The sequence below is a fragment of the Neophocaena asiaeorientalis genome, unplaced genomic scaffold (genome assembly GCF_003031525.2).
Source record: "Neophocaena asiaeorientalis asiaeorientalis breed wild unplaced genomic scaffold, Neophocaena_asiaeorientalis_V1.1 scaffold268, whole genome shotgun sequence".
Lineage (NCBI taxonomy): Eukaryota > Metazoa > Chordata > Mammalia > Artiodactyla > Phocoenidae > Neophocaena > Neophocaena asiaeorientalis.
In genome coordinates, this window is record NW_020173979.1 from 3,860,970 (window position 1) to 3,882,400 (window position 21,431).

At 53.9% G+C, this 21,431-nt stretch overlaps 1 protein-coding gene across 1 annotated transcript in view; it reads right to left on the bottom strand.

Annotated features, from left to right (window-relative positions):
• FGF18 (fibroblast growth factor 18) overlaps positions 1-21,431 on the bottom strand; it is a 35,914-nt gene that overhangs the window by 5,722 nt on the left and 8,761 nt on the right. The window contains exons 4-5 of the mRNA XM_024753372.1: positions 13,408-13,588; positions 1,485-1,591 (exon numbers count right to left, since the gene is read on the bottom strand). Of these exons, the coding sequence (XP_024609140.1) occupies positions 1,485-1,591; positions 13,408-13,588 (288 nt within the window). The remainder of the gene's footprint in view (positions 1-1,484; positions 1,592-13,407; positions 13,589-21,431) is intronic.

A 21,431-nucleotide genomic window follows, 5' to 3' on the forward strand; every position in this document is an offset into this window, starting at 1 on the left:
GTGCTTGCCGCGCCGCCACAGGAAACGCACGGCCAGGCCAGGGCACCCGGCGCCCGGCCTGCCCGCCGCCCCTGCCCCGGACCCCCTCGCTGGCCGGCGGGCCGGCCTCGGGACGCGGAAAGTGAATCACTAATTAAAACCACTCCTTGGCATCCCGGGGCGGCGCTACATGGATTACTATTATTTTGCTCTTTGAGAAGCTCCAGTCGGTGTGGGCAGTGCTGCTGGATTCCTTTGCCTTCCAAACCGGGCTTTGAAGCCCGCCCACCTCTAGCGTGGGACCTGGGACAAGTGCCCGGACGTGGCCAAGCCTCAGCTTTCTCATCTGGGAAATGGGGATGGTGGCGGTACCAACCTCTTGGGATTATTTTGGAGCATTTTTGCTCAGTGCCCAGCAGAAAGCAGGTGCTCAATTAACAGAGGCTATTGGTACCGTTGTTATTAACAAATAATAAGCAACAATACCCTGGCTCTGTCCAGCCAGGTAACAAGTCCCTGGCCTGTTACCTTCTCTACAGGCACTTGGGAATGGGGGAGGGGAGACGGATAAGAATTGAGGGATTCAGCAAGTCAAAACCATGGCTTAAACAGGAGTTGAGGTCATGCTTTCTTCCCCCCAACAAGGTGTAATAAATGCAAATCATCACCCAAGGTCTTGCCACCAAGTAGAAGAAGCCATCCTCCTTGGAATCTGGGTCTACCCTCCACCCCCCACTCCACCTGTCCAGCAGAAGCCACAGCCCCCTCCAATATACAAACTGGATAGGGGGTGAGTCGGGTCCCTGCAGAGAGAAGGAAACATGGAGCATGCCACTATAGAGCTACCACCAGTAATGCTTTCCACTGGAACATCCAAAGGAAGCAAGTGTATGAACTTCACAAACAGACACTAGGAAAAAGGGGGGCAGCATCAAAACGCAGCATCAGTGGAGGCTCAGAACCCCTGGCATGTGGGTCCACACCCCACCCCTGCCCTAGTTTGTTACATGCAGCTCTCTTGCCTATTCCAAAGTAATAAAATCTTCCTGAAATGCTAGAATCATGAGTCCCAGAGCTGACGAGGCTGCTGGGTTCCAGAGGCGCTGCTTTGAGGAGTCGTAGACCCCTGGTGATTGTTAAAACAATGCTGCAGCCCCTGCCCTTGGCCTAATGGTTCCCTGTTCCCAGACATCAGGTACATTCAGGCAGGGAGCCTCAGAACCCCTCAAGGATTCTCCCACTACCAAGCAAGCCAGAGCTCCACATCCACCAGGAGAGATCAGGGCCCTGCGTGCTCACCAAAGTCACAGCCACAGATACCTCGGCCTGGCAGGCTGCAGGTGCGGGGACAGAGAAGTCCCTGGGACACACACACGCACGCGCACACACACACACACACACATTCATGGGGCCTGTTTTCCATTTGGGAATGATAGGGCCCTGGATGCACTGTTCCAGCTACCCAGAGCTGCCGGGGGACCCACCCAATCTAGACCATCACTTACCTTCCCCACAAGCTTGCCTTTCCGGTTCATACACAGGTAGAATTCCGTCTCCTTGCCCTTGATCCGGACTTGACTGCCGAAGGTATCCGTCTCCACTAGGAGCTGGGCTTCGAAAGGCAGAAGGAGAACAAGACACATTTTTTTACCAGGGGCAATGGCTGGCCTAAAGACTCAGAGACATGATCCCTGACCCTGTCCCTGGACCTCCCACTGCCCCAAAATCAGGCATGGGGGATGCCTCTGACAGGTCTCTCGGGAGCACCCTGCCCCTTAGGCAGGGAGAGAAGCTGTCTAGACACCTGTTCCCCAACTCCCAGCCTCTCTTGACTCCACTTGGGACCCAGATCGCCCCTTGTGGCTGAAGACCAGTGTGCCTTCTCCTCCCCTCATCATCCACTTCCCCTCCTCCGCCAATACCCTTCCCCAAGGCAGGACAGACAGCCACACAAATAACCCCAGAAAAGCAGCAGTCACTGGACTAAGGGGTCAGACATTCAGAGGCACGTGAGCTCACACAGGCATGCACACCACACACACACACACACACACACACACATGCACACAAAACACACACATACACACCTTGCCTTGTGGAATGCCAAGCTGCTTCCTCCAAAATTTAGGTCACAGGCCCCTTCCTCCAGGGAAAACAACAGCTGGAGCGTCCCCTCCCCTCTGGGGCTATGGGTGAGGGAGTGCCCTGGCCACTTGAAGTGGGGAAGGGTCAGGGAGGGGCGTTTCGAGTCCCTGGGGAAAGGAGGCTATCTGCATAATATTTCACCTTCCTCAATCAAGGCCACCAAGGCTGAAGAATAACTACCTCCCAGGAGCCCGGAAGTCCCAACCAGGACCCAGTACCCCCTGGTGAGGAGTGGGAGGCCCCATGTTAAACCATCTATGCTCCACAGAGCCTCCCTCAGGATGGGGGTGTCCAGAGCTGATCCCCAAAGGCCTGACTAAACAAGGACCTCAAGTGGCCAAAGGGTGACTGCCTCTTGATTAGGCATACTGTGAGACCCCTCCCTGTCCCTCTGCCAGTCCACATTTTCTCCTCAGTAAGGTGCTGTGTGACTTTGGCAGGTCATGTGCCCTCTCTGAACCTGAATCCCTGTGCCTGGATTTCCCACCACCACCACCCCCTTCTTTGCCTATGACGCACCCCCCATTCTCACCCTCCCTCCCCTGACTCTTTGCTTCCCAGCACCTGCACCTCCCTCACCCACAAAATTTTTATTTCAGTGACAAGGGACTTGCTTCTCAATAACAAAAATCATAGCCCTAAACACAGTATCCTTGGAGCCACAAAGAGTGTACCTCAGTGCCCCTAAAATACACTAGGTATGATTTTAATAAAAAAAAAGTTTAAATATATACCCTGGTGCCCTGCTGTGAAAATTAAAACCATCTGGAACTCAGGATTTCCAATAATTAATCTAGCCTTCCTTTGACACCACTACTAATTAAAATATGATACCCACCATTCCAAGGAAAAAAAAGAAAAATTTACATAAAATTTAAAGATCTAACAAGAATTTAGTAATTCTAGGAACAAGGGTGGGGGGCACATTCTTCTCTCCACCTTCCCCCATCCCTAGTAAACCACTGAGTTGAGAATATTAACCGACACTGAGATAGGGGGTTACAAGCCCTTCGTGTTCCCTGTTCCCCTTAACTCAAATTCCCCATTAACTCTCGTCTTAGCTTGGTCCCTGGGAACCAAGGGCCAAACATCACAGCAGCTCTGGGACATGCTTTCTGTATCTCCTCACAAAGCTCAGGCCCCACACGGGATGGGGGTTGTTGGGGGGTCAGTAGGGTCCCCAACTCTAGGAGCTTCTGACGAAGGTAGCATGTGTAAGGGGATAGGTGAGAGCTTTGAAATGCACAGATATGGATATGAATCCCTGGCCCCACTTGTCACTGTATGACCTTGGGCCTCAGTTTCTTCATCTGTAAAATGGGAATAGTCATCTCCAATCTTCAACAGTTATGGCGAGGATTATATAAAATGATGCTGTAAAGGGCCTAGCACCCCGTTCTCAGAGGCTGGGTAGGGGAAGCTCAGTAATTATTGTTTAAGTTTCCTAATAACTGCAAAACAAAACTGGTTTCCCAGAAAAAAAAAAAAGTAGTGGAAAAAAAATCGGATGTGTGTAAAAGGGCAGAGGTGGAGCAGAACTTGCCTCCCCAAGGTGTGCCCTCTGCCCTGAACTTCCTCAGCGTCCTCCAGGGTCGCAGGCACCCCACACTATGAGCGCATCAGAAAATGCCTTAGACTGGGATTCATGGGGTCTGATTCCATTTCTGGAATTGCCATCCTGGGGGTGTGACCTTGAGTAAGCCACACACCCCTCTGAGCCCCAGTTTCCTTACCCATGCAGTGGGAATGGGGCTTGACCCTATTCTGAATGTCTCTGGCATTGGAGAGGGGCAGGCATGGGAAACCCTAAGAAGAGGGTGAGGCCACAGGGCTGGGGCCCAGGCAACTCCAGGTGAGTCCAAGGGGAAAAATGCTCTGTCTGCCCTCCCCTAGCACATGCCTGGGCCTCTGTCCTCAGAAGAGCTCCTACTACACGCTGGATCTGGCTCCCATGTGAGCCTGCTAAAGTCACATATCCCCACGAGGTTGGGTACCTTTGTCCCCTTTTTACAGTGCAGGAAACTGAGGTTCAGAGAAACAACCCAGCAGGAAGGGCTGACGTCAGGTCTGCCTGGCTCTCCCTGCTGGGGCCTGGGTCCCAGAGGAGGGCCCCCAGCACTGGGGAGACTTGGCTCAAAGCACAACCCCCATCTCTCATTAACCACAGCCCATCTCAGGAAGCCCTGGCCTCTGCCTAAGCCATCCAAAGGGCCTGGGGCTGGGGCTGGACTGCACCTCCACCCCTGCAAGCCAGTCTCCCTCACCCCAGCGAGGGCAGGGTCTGCACCAGCCTCTGTGCCCAGGGAGCCAGAAATCTGTTCTTCCCCGACTGCAACAAGCCATGGAGTGACCTAGACTCCACTCAGCACATGACATAATGAGGAGCAAGCCGGGCCAGGATTATGTAAAGTCTTTGGGGATTAATAGCAGCAGCATTTCTCAGAAAGAGAGGCTCCGCCCGCTCAGACCAGGTTTGCCCCAGAGCCTGCCTGGTCCTCAGCGTCACGTTCCCCCTTCTCTTGACTCAAGCCCCAAGCCCCCAAGATGCAGCTCTCAGGAGCTAGCAACTTCATCTCCGCTCAGTTCCATTCTCGTGTCTGTCCCAGGCCAGGCGGGAGGGGTTGAGGATGGTATCTCGCCCCTCACCACCCTGGCATGCCCCCATCCTCTCTCTGCCACTCTTGTCCCCAGCAGTCTCTTCTCTACACAGCAGCCAGAGGGATCCTTTTAAAATATAAAATTAATTGTGCCTCGTCCCTGCTAAAGCCTCCTATGGATCTCCAACCCGCTAAAAATCCAGACTCTTTACGGGGACCCGGAAGGGGCACGTGGTCTGGCCCCTTCTGCCTGCTCCCACCTCCCTCCCTCCCTCCCTCCCTCCCAGCCCTCCAGCCACACAAGCCTCCTTACTGTTCCTGCTCTAAGACACTAAGCACACTCCCACCTCAGGGCCTTTGCACTTTTCCTCTGCCTGGAGATTGCTTTGCCCAGAGCTTCCCATAGTGGCTTCTCACTTCCTAGGTTGACATCTCAGCTCAGATGCCACCTCCTCAGACAGGCCTTCCCTGGCCATGCTGTCCCATGTTGTACTATCCTCCCAGTTCAGCTCTAGCCACCCCCTGCTCCATTTTCTTTCTTTCTTTTTTTTTTTTTTTGCGGCACGCGGGCCTCTCACTGTTGTGGCCTCTCCCGCTGAGGAGCACAGGCTCCGGACGCGCAGGCCCAGTGGCCACAGCTCACAGGCCCAGCCGCTCCGCGGCATGTGGGATCCTCCCGGACCGGGTCACAAACCCGCGTCCCTTGCATCGGCAGGCGAACTCCCAACCACTGCGCCACCAGGGAAGTCCCCAGCCCCGCTCCATTTTCCTCAGAGCTCTTCCCCAAGTTGTTTTATTTGCTACCTTTTCTATTGTCTGTCTCTATCCACTGGAAGGTAAGCTCCATGAAGGCAGGCCCTGAACTGTCTCATTCACCACTGTGGTTTCTAGCACCTAGCCCATACCTGGCTCACAGCAAATGACCAATAAGTAAATTTTAGTAAGTGCATAAAGGGCTTGGTGAGGTAGGTATGAATAAAGCTACTTAAAAGTTAAAGCAAATGAGATTCAGGGAGGTAAAGGGACTTGCCTAATGGTACACAGGTAGTAAAAGCAGGGTAGAAGTTCAAACCAAGTCTCTGATTCCAGGTCAATGCCCTTAGCAACTCTTCCCTCTACCCACCCACCCCACCGTGTTACTCCTGCCACTCACTAGAACTCTGAGCTCCTACCCACCCATCCTTACAACAATCCCAGGAGATTAGAACTATTTTTTTATTATCCCCATTTTACAGGTGAGAAAATTGAGTCCCAAGGTCAGACAGGGATGAAGTTAAAACGCAGGCAGGATTCAAACCCAGGCAGGCTAACACGGAAGTCTGGGTCTTAGCCTGTCTCCCCCACCGGTCACTTCTCCTCCACACCAGTCCCTTTCCTGGGGGAGTTAGTGAGTGAACGAACACCAAAGGCAGGCAGAGAAGTTCTTCACTTGACCTCACCTTTTGAGGCAGAGGTCTGTGGGTTGGGGTGCCCAAAGAGCCAAAGGTTGGGGCCCATCCCTCCTCAGCTCCGCTTCCAAATGACCTTGAGGGAGGAAGGGGTGCCAACGGTCACCCTGAGGAAAATACCTTCGAGCTGATTCTGGGAGGTGGGGGAGCCCATAGGAGCACCCAAGTCTGGGTTCAAACCGCAGCCAGAGAGGCATGAAATGACTTCAGATCTGGTTTTGACTAGAAGGAAAGGTTGCACGCACCAGAGGGTGAGTGAGTGCAGTATGGGGGGGTTCCACAGCCCAGCTCCCCTGAAGGCAAATTCCACAGAGCCTGTCTTACCAGGGCCCAGCACAGAGCAGAAGCCCAGCGCCTGCCCATGGCTGGGGGCCAGGAGCTCGAAGGACCCGATCCCTTCTCCAGCATTGAGAGAGGAAAGCAGAAAAGGAAAAAGAGAAAGTGGAAGAAAAAGGAGCCGGAAAGAAAGCCCTTTCAATAAGAACTCATGCTGTCTTTTTTTCCCCGTTTCTCTTAAATGCATGGAGTAACAATGACAATTAAAAAAACAAAACAAAACAAAAACTGTTAATACTTATTTGAGCATTTACCATCTGTCAGGCACTGTGCTTGGAGTCTGAATGTGGAATGTCTCATTAGATCCTCACAACAACCCCATGAGGTAGGCACGATTACACCCATCTTACAGATGAAGAAACTGAGGCCCTGAGCAGTTAAGTTACTTGCCAGAGTCACGCAGTAGGACCAGGATTTGAACACAGGCAGAGTAACTCCGGAGCTAGCCTGAGACAGAGAGATTCAGACAGAGGTGAGCAGAGCAGGACAGACATCAGGCAGGTCCGCCATGGCAGAGAAAAAAGAAATGACTTTGATGGATGGATTGATTGACTGATTCCAGTGTGATTCCCTAGCTGGGCTTCCCTGCGGGCAATCCACAGCCTCACTTTAAAGACTTTTGGTTTGAAGGGTAGGAAACGACAGCGAAAGACCAAGAGGCAGACAGAGAGCCAGACAGACACATCCAAAGAGGAACACAGAAGATCCAGAGAAAGGGAACTGGAAAAAGCTAAGCAGGAGAATTGGTTTCTTTTCCCCCAAGCCTCGGGGTTAAATCCCCAAGACCTGAGAGAGCAGTGGGGGAGCTGGGAGCCAGTGAGAGGCTGGGCAGAGCTGGCCGTACCCAGACCCTGCACGGGGTGGCCAGAAGCCGGCCAGCCGGCCGCTACAATTCCAGTGCTGACAATGCTGCTGGCCACTCTCCAGGCATCATCCCCCAGCGAGGAAACGTCCTTGCCACAAAAGGCACTGGGAGGTCACACCAAATCATACTCCCTTCCTCCCCTCTGAAGGTGGACCAGGTCAAGGGGAGGGGAAGGGAAAGAAGTGGGGGTGGGGGGAAGGAGCCCTTTCTGGAGATGTTTCAGCATCACTATCCTCACACACCCACACACACCCACTGTGGCCTTATCCCCAAAGATGCCCATGGTTCCCCTTCTCCTAAAGTCCCCCAAGGAGGTTCGCAGGCCACGTGGGCGAGCTGGAAAGGAAGAGAGAAAGAATCAATAGGATCGATCGGGAGCTATATTTAATCCTAGCTGCATCTCTCATGTGGCCACTTGAGCTGCAGAGTCAGCGACGTGTGGGTGGCCACTCCTCACTGGGGACAGAAGTCGTGGAACATGAGCTCAGAGGGCAGGGGGTTCAGACAGAGATATTAATGCCCCTTCCCAGCTGGGAGCACCCCTTGGGGAAGCTGGTCCTGTCGCTCACTGTATCCTTGTTGCAAGATGCAAGGCTGGCTGGAAGGAAGGATGGGAGAGGAGGACAGGAGAAGAGGAAGGGAGCACGGATTGCCCAGGTACCTACTGTGTGCTGGGCTCTGTGCCAGGCACTTGCCCCCGCCCCGGGGAAGTGGTCCCATCTACACTCCCGGACGCACACATGGGTCAGCCGTGTATTCGCTGGCCCAAGCATGTACTGAACCGTTGTTTGTGGCTGGCTGTGTGCAGGGGATACAGCAGTGAACACAATAGACTGAAGCGGCCTAGCCTTAGAGTTTGCACTATAACAGGAGACACAGAGAGCGAATAACTAAATACTTACCAGAACCTCAGGTAGCAATAAGTGCTAGGAAGAGAAACATACCCACGAGAGGACAGAGACAGGAATTCCCTGAGAAGGGGACAACTGAACGGTAGTCTGAGTGAGGCGAGGGAGCAAAAGCCATGGGGACATCTGGGAGAAGGGCATCCCCAGGTTGAGGACACAGCAAAGGCCCTTAGCTGGGGACACGCTTGGCGTGTTCCAAGGGCGGCAGGAAGCTCGCTGGGGCTGGAGCAGAGCGGGCAAGGACGGGGCAGTAGAGCCTGAGGTTAGTGTGCTAGTCAAGAGCCAGGCTACACCAGGCCTTCCTGCAGAGCCAAGGACTTGGACTGCATTCTAAATGAGCTGAGAGCCTTTGACTAACGGAGTGACACAGTCTCACGTTTTGGACTGTGGTGTGGAGAAGGGACCATGGGCCGTCAGACTCAGAGAAAAGAGTCTCTGCTTCCTCAGCCACACCAGCCAGCCCAAAGGACCTGGCTCCTTGCTCCAGCACGGCCCTGCAGCAGGTACCAGGATGAGAGAAATGGGGACCAGAGGGCCCCCTCCCACTTCCAGCAAAAGCCCTGGAAGACCCCACATACTTTCCTAGGTGAGTCACGCAAGTCAGCCCCTGATTGTGCTTTGCGTGGCCCCGTAATTATTTTATTCATTTATCCAGTAACCCTTAAGGGGGGCCTGCTCTCAGGACATGTACTAGACATGCAGACAGGCAGAAAGGTCACTGCTTTCAAGGAGCTCACGTTCTCAGAGGGGCAAGGGTGAATGGGGGAGCTGCCTCGAGGGGCAGAGCCCATGCTGGGGCAGGCTGACTCCCTGTGACCCTGAGCAGTGGTGACACAGCTGGAATCACAGACTAATCCATGCCTAACTGGAACAAGCCCACACAGTACACACTCGGTGCCCTGCCCATGCCTTCCCACAATTGTGAGGAAACCCACTGGTGCAGGGACGGGATGGAAAGCGCCCAAGGGGACACAGAGAGTGAGGGACCCAGGCTCTTCCTACTCAGAGTCAGCCCTTAGAAAGGAGAAGGGGCTCTCGCCTGGGAGCCCCTTGAGGGTTGGGCCTGGGTGGTCTCACTCACCGCTGTATCGCCCAGTGAGGGAGGGATCCAGGTGTGAACTGAGAGACCGGACCGCACGCAACAGAAGGGTCGAGATACCCTTCCGCATCCAGCCTGAGACGGCAGCCAGAGCATGGCCAGTCCGCCCTGCTGCTTGGAAGCATGCTGAAGAAGCCTCTTCTAAACTGCAGCTGATATGCCAGGGCCCCACTAAGGGGAGAGAAGCAGTATCCCTTCTGGAAGCCCCACGAATCCGTTCTCGAGAGGGGAAACCTTCACCTGAGCCTATGACGGTATCCCCCTGCCGCCATACAACAGCACGGAGTTCAGGTGGTTATTAGGAATATTCTTGCTTTAATAATCATATACTCTTTGAGAATAAGATATTCTCTCATTTCAATTACCCCATTTTACGAAAGAGTAAACAGGACCAGAAAGGCTAACACACACCTAAGGTCTCCAGCTCGTAAGTGGTGGAACTGAGATTCCAATTCCATTCGACTCCAGAATCCACATGCCCACCCTCTCAAAAGACCACCTCCCTGGCTATCACAGCCCCTCCGGAGGCCTGCTTGGGGATGTTCTGGGCACTGTCGGTCCTGGGAGGCTGGCCTACTGCAAAACCTTGGGTGTTCTGGCCTTCTTTTCTGCAAATGAAAATAGGCAGGAATATCCAACCACGTGGCTTATAAAAGCAGAGTTGCTCCCACACCACCATTCCTGGTGCTGGGGCCCCTCCCCCTCCCTGAGGGCTGGCTCAGCTGACCCCAGGTGCTCATCTGCTGAGACTCAAGTCCCACCACCCAGCAGCCCTGCTTCCTGTAGCCAGGGGGTGCCGACACCTCCACATCCCAGCTGAAGGGCATCAACCTTGGAGGCAGGTAGAGTGGGGCCTTCTCATCCTTGCTTGGCAGGTGAAGAAACCAGGCCCAGAGCCAGACATGCTTGTCCCCCGTACTGGGGGCTGCTCAGCGACGGAGCTGCCACTGGAACCCAGGGGTCCTGCCTCCTGGCCCAGTGCTGTTTCTTCAAGGTGGCAACTACCTGCGGGACAAAGGTGACCAGGACCAAGGGCAGGAAGGGGAGGGGCTGATGTAATAACCCCGGGTGGGCAGGGTGGCCCTCCCCCAGTTCCTGGCCTGCCAGGTGTCCCACTACCTAAGCCTTTAGCCCCCTGGCCAGCATACCTCTCCCTCCAGAGCCGAACCTAAAGCTAAGAAAGTCCTGCATTCCTAGAACAGCCAACCTCAGGGCCCTCAGCGTGCTCTGGGAAAGCTTCAGGGAGCCATGGGGAGAAACTCTCGCAGAATAGCCTGGTGTAGAAGCCTGGCTGACATCTATGCAGATTTCACCGAAGACTGCTCACTGCTGCAAAGTCGGCCAAGAGCTCCTGGGCAGGGCACCCAGACAAAGGTGGGCCCGCATCTCGCACCTACCTGCCTATGGGGTCTAGCGCCTCGGGACGCTGTCAAATCTGAGATTCTGAGTGTTTTACAGACTCAGATCTGAGATTCCGGGCGTTTCTGGGGATTCCAGATTCCAGGCATTTATAGGGATTGTTTATACTTGGTGTTTGCTGAAATTCCCAGACTGCATTCTAACTGTGTACGAATGCAAGTCTCAGAAGACGCCATTCTTTCAGCTGGATGGAGCCCTGAGAAGGAGGGAGCAGGTTCTCAGACCATCCTGGGCCCCCTGGCCTGACTGAGGACTACTGCCTGCCCCTCCCCCACAGGCAGGGCAAGCCTCCATCACAGCCCCATCCTCCTGCCCGGCTTGGCCACATAAATCACCCTCCCAATAATATTTGTATTGATTATCTAGATTGGAAGCCTCAATTGGCTCCATTGTCTCACTTCCTCTCCCAGGGCTCACAGATGGGATCCCTTCACCTCATCTGCGTTTCTAATGCGACATTTAAATAGAGCAGCCTCAGCGGCCAGCAAGGCCCCTGGCTGCCCTGGGTGTTGGGGGATTGGAGGAATGATAAACATGTTCCCTGACAGAGAATCATTAAATCTAGAGTTTGAGGAGCTGGAGGAGAAGCCAAGACGGGCGAGTCCCTGGATACTCCAGGGGTGGTCCCCCAGCACCACCAGGGCGCTTGTTAGACATGCAGGGCTCAAGGCCCCAACCCAGACTCCCTGAATCAACATCAGCATTTTAATGAGAACCCTCAGTGATTCCGACGCATGTTAGTGTTTAAGAAGCGCTGCTCTGGTACAGCCCTTGTAATGTACAGAAGGAAGCTGAGGCTCGGAGAAGGCAAGGTTACACAGCAGGTGAGATCCCCCGAGTCTCCAGTGCAGGCAGAGGAAATGAGAGGACAAGTGGCTTCTGGAGGGAGGGGCCGGCCATTTCCGGCCTCCTCTCCCTCCCAAGCGCTTGACTCCTATCTCAGAGCCTGGACAGATGGTTCAGACCAGAGTCTGACCCCCCTGTACTCTCCCAGCCTGGAGGGGCCAGCCAGAGCTCCGGGGACTCCCCAGGAGGGCACCTCCCTCCCGCCCCAGCCAGCCAGCTGCCCCTTCCCTGGCAGCAACTGGACAGCAGATCCCAGGGAAAACCAGCACCTGGGTCTGCCCAGCACAGCCAGGCGTCCACGGAGGGGGGGCACAGAGAGACGAGGCCCCAGAGAGGCGGCCAGCAGAGGGCCTGGGAGAGGTGGGGAGGAGGGATGGAAAGCTGTGGTCGGAGAAAGGGAAGCAGGGAGAAAGACAGAGATGGTGAGGAGGGGGGAGACAGAGAAATGGACAGAAACAGCCAGAAGGAGGGGAGAAGGACTCAGAGAGAGAGATGCCCAGATAAAAGGAGAAGCGGCCAGACTGAGAAAGGAAGAAGGGGGACGAGGGAGGGAGGGATGGAGGCAGTAAAGAGTGATGGGGCAGGAGAAAGGAGGGGAGGCAGCTGGCCTGGAGAAGCAGGAGCCCAGCGTGGCCCAGCCCTGCCCAGCCCGGCCTGGCCCAGCCCCCAGTGACGGTGCAGCTGCCACACTTGGGCCCTACCATGAGGTCAGTCCTGCCCCGGGGCTGAGGGAAAATAAATGGTGTCCAAGATAAAAGATCCAAGAAATTATTTGTCTTGCTGTCATGTCTTGACTGCAATGGGCAGGGGCTGGCGGGCAGACGGAGCATCATCTCGGAGAAACCCAGGCCGGCAGGCTCGGCCGCAGGCACGCACGTACTGTGGCCACCTACAGCCCCAGCTCCCCCCCACCCAAGGCTGGGGCCTGGGACACCTCCCAGAACCTGGGCCTGAGAAGGTAGGAAGCGATGGAGGTGTGGTCAGTATTTGCTCAGTGTCTGGCCCCTAAATCCCCTCCAGGCTCTAGGAGGGAGGAGTCCTGCCTGCTTCACTCACTGCTGAGGGTCTTTGTGGGGCTTAGGGAGGGAAGGGAGTCAGGGTTAGCTCACTGGGGGCTTAGGGAGGGAAGGGAGTCAGGGTTAGCTCACTCCTCCCAGCCCCTCTGCAGAGGCTGCTTGGGGCAGGTGATGCTTCCTAAACACCCCAGAAGAGAGCTGGGCAGTTCCAGGGCCAAGGGCAGGTCATGGGGACCATGGCCCAAGGTGCTGTGAGTACCCATGCCTCATAGGTGCACAGGCTCAAGCCCGCAGAGCACACACACACAGGCCTGTCCCCGTGCACACACACACACTCTCACACACATATGCGCACACACACTCACGCCAGGCCAATTTCCACCACCACCACCAGCATCCAAAAAGCGTGCCCCACAGGCTCCCACCCCTCCGAGCATCTGAACCTGGGAAAGCAATGCCGTGGGGAGCAGGTTGCCACGGACACCCACGACGACTGGCATTTATGGGGCATTTACCAGCCAGAGCATGCTTTATTCACGTCTTCAGTTACTACTCCCAATTAGGCTCTCAGGGATGCACTACTGCATCCCCATTTTATAGATGAGGAAGCTGAGGCCCAGAAAGGCTCAGCGCCAGGTGCAAGATCACACAGCCAGGACACGGCAGAGCTGGGATTTGAACCTGAGGTCTCAGAGGCCGGGAAGCATGTGTACACAGTCGGGGGGTGGGGGGAGGGGGCTGACACTTACCATACTTGTCCCCGTCCTCGCCGCGGGCGCTGATCCTACGGCCCAGGACCTGAATGTGCTTCCCGCTGGTCCGGCTGTAGAGCTGGTACAGCCGCAGCTGCTTACGGCTCACATCGTCCCGAGCCCGCGTCTGGTTCTCCACGTGGATGCGGAAGTCCACGTTCTCCTCGGCCACCAGCACCTGAGCGGGAAAAGGGGAGATGGTGAGCTACTCTGGAAGTCCAGAGTCCCTGCGTGCAGGAACCACATTCACAACAAAGAGCCAGGGTCTCCTCTATGCCAGCTCTGGGTCAGGCATCAGCACACGCTCGCAATTGCCCTGCTACCACCCCCATTTCACAGATGAGGCAACTGAGGCTCAGAGAGATGAGGCAAGTTGCCCAAGGTGGCCCAGCCAGGAAGCAGCAAAGCTAAGTAAGAATCAGGTCTAGGTCTATTTGACAGCAAAGTTTGCTATCTTTCCACCACACCCCCAAATTAAAGCAAGAAGTATGGAGCGGAGTTTCCCATGTGACCTTGGGCCCATAGTTTGCTCTGCCTCAGGTTCTTCCCCAGTAAAACAGTGGAGCAGAGCCTCCAGCCTGACTACACCCCAGGGTGGCTGTTAGGATACAGTGAGCAAATGGGAAGAAAAGTACCAAAATCAATATGGAGATGGGAAATGGATGGGGGCATATAATTCCTGTTTAGGTCCTCAGCAGGGAAGGAAGGAGACCTGGCAAATTTCTTCCTGGGAACGAATGAACCAGAGCCCACTGTCATTTCTCCCCTTGGAGCTGATGCTGGGGGCGGTCTCCTCTCCACATCCCAAGTGTCCTCATGCTCGCCTCCACCACCAAGCATTTGCCCACATCCCTAGCCCCTCGTGGAGAAGCCTTTGCTTAGCATCTCTCATCAAAATTCCCTGTATCCCTGGAGGTTTAGCTCATGTCTGACCACACTCTCCAGGAAGCCACCTCTGGCTACGCCAGCACGTATCTCTCCCACCTCTTTTCCCTGAACACGGCCTCTCACGTAGACAACTTGCACCCACCTCCTCACCAGCCTCCTGCTTCTACTCTTTCCCCCTGGTAGTCCGTCTTCCACCAAACCCAATCACCTTGTGCAACCCTCCCCTCCAAACTCTCCAGGGCTTCCCATCGCATTTAGATAAATGTCCCCACCAGGGCCTCAGGGCCCTGCAAGATGAGCCCCCGGGCTTCCCTGGTGGTGCAGTGGTTGAGAGTCCGCCTGCCGACGCAGGGGACACGGGTTCGTGCCCTGGTCTAGGAAGATCCCACATGCCGCGGAGCGATGTTTTCCACCTTCATCTTTTACCACTCCCTCCCCACCAGTTACACTGGCTGTCTTATTAGGGCTCTGAGCATTCCAAACACAAAATACACACATGCCTCAGGGCCTTTGCACTTGCTCTTCCCTCTGCTTCAGTGCTCTTTCCCAGATTTTTGCACTCTGGCTCCTCTAATTCATTCTGCTCACATGTCACGTCCTGAGACAGGACTTCCTTGACTGCTTCTCTGAGGCAGCCCCCACTTCTGTCACTCCTCATCTCTCTACCATGCTTTGATTTTTCTTCCTAGCATTGATCAACCTGACATAACATCTATTTATCTAGTTTTTGTCTGTCTCCCCCACTTGTTTTCTGCTATATCCCCAGCACACAGCATAGTAGGAACTCAAACATTTGTCAAATGTATGAATGAACAAGTGAACATTGAAAAGATCTGGAGTCTGTCATCCTATTTAGCATTAAATTAGGTTTTCCTACGCCCTGATAATTGTATCCCTGTCCCAGCCCATCTTAACCAGAAAGCTGAACAATTCTTGAAGTCCAGACAGCGTTCTGGGTTTGTTCTAGGCACGCTAGGCTTGCAGGACCCCATTCCCACAAGAGCATGACCCCACTCAGCCCATGATGGGGCTCTTGGAGTTGGGGCTGCCCAAGCATCTGTCTCAGCCCTCAGCTGTGAGCTCTCCAGGGTAGGGACCATGTTTTCCTCATTGCTACACCCCATGCCCAGGCCAGGGTCTCTGTCCCCCCGCTGACCTGCACATGTCCTCCAATCCCAGCCTAGGCTCCACAGACACTTCACCTGGACCACATTATTGAACTTTCACTATCATCCTCAGGGTGGAAACATTATGCCACATTACAGATGAGGAAACTGAGGCTCCGAAGCTGAACCAACAAGGTCACAGAGCAGGCAATGGCAGAGTTAGCCCCAGGCCATGTGGCCCCAAAGCGCTGCTTTCAGCTCCACCTCAGTGGGCCCCGCCTGTCTCACCAGTACAGTAGTGAGCAGGATCCAGGTTCAAAATCCAGTCCTGAGCATAAATCCAGAGAAGGCTATAATTCGAAGTGATACTTGCACCCCAGCGTTCACTGCAGCACTATATACAATAGCCAGGACATGGAAGCAACCTAAATGTCCACCGACAAAGAAATGAATAAAGAAGATGTGGTTCATATATATACAATGGACTATTACTCAGCCATAAAAAGAATGAAATAATACCATTTGCAGCAACATGGATGGACCTGGAGACTGTCATACTGAGTGAAATAAGTCAGACAGAGAAAGACAAATATCATATGATATCACTTATACGTGGAATCTAAAAAAATGGTACAAAGGAACTTGTTTACAAAAGATAAATAGAGTCACAGATGTAGAAAACAAACTTATGGTTACCAGGGGGGAAAGAGGTGGGGGGATAAATTGGGAGACCAGGATTGACATATACACACCACGATATATAAAATAGATAACTAATAAGGACCTACTGTATAGCACAGGGAACTCTTCTCAATACTCTGTAATGACCTATATGGGAAAAGAATCTAAAAAAGGGTGGATATGGGCATATGCTAACTGATACACTTTGCTGTACAGCAGAAATTAATGCAACATTGTAAATCAACTATACTTTTAAAAAAAAAACAAAAAACCCAGGGTGAGCCACTCCCTAGCTAAGGGTCCCCAGGCAACTTACTGAGAGTGGTGACAATGGCACCCACCTTGTGGGATGCGGTGAATATTAAACATATAGTCTTAGAACAGTTGCCTGGTACAGATTTAAGCGCTCAGCAGACATAAATAACTGCTGAGAGGATACAAGGGAGCCCTTTAGGAGGCTCTTGGTGAAGCCCTGCTAACAGAAGCCTCCCCAGGACACAAGTGGATCACACTCTCACGTCTTTTGAGGCACTTCTGCAAGAGTTAGCCCCAGGCCATGTGGCCCCAAAGCGCTGCTTTCAGCTCCACCTCAGTGGGCCCCGCCTGTCTCACCAGTACAGTAGTGAGCAGGATCCAGGTTCAAAATCCAGTCCTGAGCATAAATCCAGAGAAGGCTATAATTCGAAGTGATACTTGCACCCCAGCGTTCACTGCAGCACTATATACAATAGCCAGGACATGGAAGCAACCTAAATGTCCACCGACAAAGAAATGAATAAAGAAGATGTGGTTCATATATATACAATGGACTATTACTCAGCCATAAAAAGAATGAAATAATACCATTTGCAGCAACATGGATGGACCTGGAGACTGTCATACTGAGTGAAATAAGTCAGACAGAGAAAGACAAATATCATATGATATCACTTATACGTGGAATCTAAAAAAATGGTACAAAGGAACTTGTTTACAAAAGATAAATAGAGTCACAGATGTAGAAAACAAACTTATGGTTACCAGGGGGGAAAGAGGTGGGGGGATAAATTGGGAGACCAGGATTGACATATACACACCACGATATATAAAATAGATAACTAATAAGGACCTACTGTATAGCACAGGGAACTCTTCTCAATACTCTGTAATGACCTATATGGGAAAAGAATCTAAAAAAGGGTGGATATGGGCATATGCTAACTGATACACTTTGCTGTACAGCAGAAATTAATGCAACATTGTAAATCAACTATACTTTTAAAAAAAAAACAAAAAACCCAGGGTGAGCCACTCCCTAGCTAAGGGTCCCCAGGCAACTTACTGAGAGTGGTGACAATGGCACCCACCTTGTGGGATGCGGTGAATATTAAACATATAGTCTTAGAACAGTTGCCTGGTACAGATTTAAGCGCTCAGCAGACATAAATAACTGCTGAGAGGATACAAGGGAGCCCTTTAGGAGGCTCTTGGTGAAGCCCTGCTAACAGAAGCCTCCCCAGGACACAAGTGGATCACACTCTCACGTCTTTTGAGGCACTTCTGCTGCTCAGATTACGGTTTGGGAAGATGTTATTGCTTTCGGTCATCCCGACAACCCTAGGACGTGGGAATGCTTATCACCCCCATTTAACAGATGTAGAAACTAAGGCTCAGGAAAGTTAAGTCAGTTGCTTTGAGCCCCACAGCCCCGTGGTGCAGGGCCTGGCCGCTGGTGCACCAAGAGTACACACTCTTCACTTCCACTACCCTAAATGGCCAGCCCGTTCACAGCCCAGTCTCACACCTGGGACTTGCCTCATTTCACGTCCTAACGCTTAGGGAGGATAGAGCTCCAGTGCCCCCTGAGGCCCACACCTGGTGGGCATGTGTCCTGAAGAACCCCCGCCCGTGGCCCTCAACCTTCCTGGAATGATTTCCCAAGGTGGCCTGGCCCTGTCCCCTCCCCCAAGGCCAGGCCTCCGGCCTCCCTCCCTGTCCTCCAGATCTCCTCCCGCTCACAGGAGACCTTATTGACCAGAGGTCAAACCAATCTCCTCACCCCAGGTCCCCTAGGGGAACTGCCCTGCCCCAGAAGCCAGCCTCCCATTAATGATTTTCTCCCTGGCCCACTGGACAGAGGCAGCATGGGTGACCCAGGGTCAGCAGGGGCTATCCAGTGGCCCTTCCCCAGGATGCGGGGGAACAATCCATCTTGCCCAGCTTCCACCATGTAAGCCGTACTCTGTGGCCACATCAATCCCGAGGGCGGTAACAGGGGTGGCATCGGACATGGAAACAGAGTCCATCCTTTTGAAAAGGCAGGAAGACCCCTGGGCTTCCTGGGCAAGACCTCTGGGGGCCTCCAGGTCTTTGCACAGCCCCTCTGCCCAGATGACACCTGCCCTCAGGTACCTCCTCTGGAAGTATTTTCTGCCCTCCGGCCTCAGGCTGGCTTACAGCCTCTGGACACTACTGTAATGGCTTTCTGTCCCCAGAGTCCAGTTTCCCTAGTTCATCCCTGAACCCCCAGCTCTGCCCCCAGAAGGCACCTGGCAAATGTCTGCTAAATCACTGTGGCTAGGATGAGGAAAACCTGGCAGCCAAAATCAGCCCCATCACTCACTACCCAGATGAGCAAGTGCCCCAGAGAGGGTTTTTAAAGCCATCAATTGCTAAGCTTTCCTCTGTTCCAGGCACTCTGCTAAGAAGCCCTCAAGACACGGTACCTCGTCAAATTCCTTAAGCACCCGTGGAGGTAGGCACCAGTTAGAGTCCATCTCACAGACTGGACCTCTGAGGCACCTCTCCGGGGCCACAGAGCTCCAGGGCCTGCCTGCAGAGCACATGCAGAGCAGGGCCACTCAGGAACATCCTCTCGCACCTCCTTTCCTGCTACTCGGCCTCGCCGCCCAAGAGGGGGCCTGTCTTCCAGGACTTCCTAGAACAGTCAGAGCTGCTCTCTAAACCCACCCAGGTGCATAACCATCAGGGGCACTGAAAAGCTGCAGTGTGACAAAAATCAAAATGCTGCGGCTCTCGCAAGGCGAGCAGGGCTCGCACAGACAGGGTGTCTCCTGGGGCAGAGCAAGGTGCCTTACCAAAGGCTCTCCTTCCCCCACCCCAAACTCACGGATTACCTTTGAGGTCGAGATAGCTTTTCCCGCAGCAGGGTAGCCTACAGTGGGGTCCCCCTGCAGCCTGGCTGAGACCCCTGTTACCCCCCAGGGCGACCCACCCCTTCTCTGAGGGGCTTGCGCTCTGGTGGAAATATTCACTCCCCGATCCAGGAATTGTACAGGGGCTGCAACCCGAGATCCCAGCACGGACGTGGTGCTTAGTGGAACAGAGCCCGCCACCTTCCGCCTGCAGTCTCAGGCTCTAGTGCACGAGGTGAGGGGTTTTCCTGCTCCCAAATCTGCCTGGCTCCCCACTACCCATTGCACAACGCCCGCACGTAGTCCTTTACCATCCAGCCCCCACCTAGCTTCCAAGCCTCCTCTCTTAGGCACCTTGGGGGGAAACCACCATGAGGTGAAAAGAGGTTGGGGTGAGCCCCATTCCAACCACAGGGCCAGCTTCCAGACGTCAACCCAGGTTCCCCCTCCCGCCAGGGAATCCGATAACCACAGTTGCTCCCTCTGACCGAAGGTTTCAACCTCACCCATCCACTCCTGGCTCTGAAGTCATGTCTGAAGCGGCTTCCTATTTCTTCCTGGGCTCGCCTCACACCAACATCTGCCACATCACACATCACCTAATACACACGTTACATCAGCACACCCACACCACACACGTTCAACAATAGCACTCACTGACCTCGGGTGTGACCTGGCTCCACCCCAAAATCACCAACTTACTGGATTTCTTTAACCCTCAGTTTTCTCATCAGCAGAATGAGATTGTTTACAATTATTTACCTCAGAAAAACATAAGTAAGAGGAGCCACCTTTTTTTTCTTTTTTCTAAACAGTCACTACTTATGGAGCATGTTCTCCATACTAAGAAGTACTTTAACTAACTTATCTTACGTCATCCCCAGAGCAGCCCTATGAGTTGGTATGGTTATCATCCCCAGTTTACAGATGAGGAAACTGAGGCTCAGAGAGGTTACATTGCTTGTCCAAAGGCACAAAATTGGTGCAAAAAAGAATCAAGATTTGAATCCAGCTCAGCCTAGAACCTCCGCTCCCCATCTCTTCACCCTCTCCTGCTCTATTCTCCTTTCTCTCTGTCACCCACCTCCTTTCCCCCATTGAGGAAAGCAATTGGCTCCGGCCACAAGCCATATGTGGGGCAGGGACTGAGGTGGAGGATTAAACATGAAAGGACTGAGGCCTTGAGCTCACCCCCTATCCGAGAGAGAAGGAAGGGGTCAGACTGCCCCTCCCACCCAGGTACCCATCCTGGAGGCCTCAGAGAACCCGTGCCCCTGTCTCCAGGCAGCCTGCCCAGAAAGGGAGGGTCTCCCTGGTCCCAGGAGAGGCAGGCACAGACTTGCGGCCACATTCCACCTCCAGAAGCAGCACTGGGGCCAGCCATGCCAAGGGCTTTCGGAGCTTCTCCAAATTCTGGATTCAAATCTGAGACCTGCACCCCATTCCAGGAGTGGCCCCTTGTAGAGTCAGCACCCCCTCCATCCTGAGATGCAGCTCCCAAACTGTTCCTCAAGAGCAAGCCTGGACTCAGGCCCAGGAGTTGATGCCAGTCATAGCGCTCTGGGGATTATTATCGTCGTTGAGCACGAAACTAACGCTGGCTCCCACTTAGTGGGCGTTCGCTCAGTGCCAGGGTCCAAGCTAAGCACTTTCCAGGCACTGTCTCCTCGCTCCTCGCAGGACCTGGGCAGGTCAGAACGATTACCATCCCCATGATAAAGGGAGACACAGAGAGGCTAAGGGATTTGCCTAAGTTGTACAGAAACCGATGCAGCCAAGAACTGAACCCACCTCTGGCTCTGGAGTCCATCAGTTTCCCCTAGCTGACACCCCTGGACAGAAAGCGGAGGAGGGAGGCTGGGCCCACCCCTGAACTGGAGCTTGGTTCACTCAGACTGATGTCTCCGGCCACCCCTTAGCCCCAGGTTTCTCCCCTCTCTCCTGTCACACTCCCCACATCCATCCCAGCCAGGACACAGTGATGCTCCAAACGGCCCTTCCCTACCCCCAACCTGTCCATTAAGCTCCTGGGGCTGTCAATGTATTGATTGGCAGGGTTGAGCCGCCAGCACGGGAGGGGGGTGCTGCCACCCAAGGCGCTGACCGGGAGCTCCTCTTCCCCATACATCAGCCTGCTCTGTACAGATTGTCAATATGGGTGCCGCGGCCCGTCAACCCTGCAGCCAGCCTGAGGCGGCGGGGGGGGGGGGGG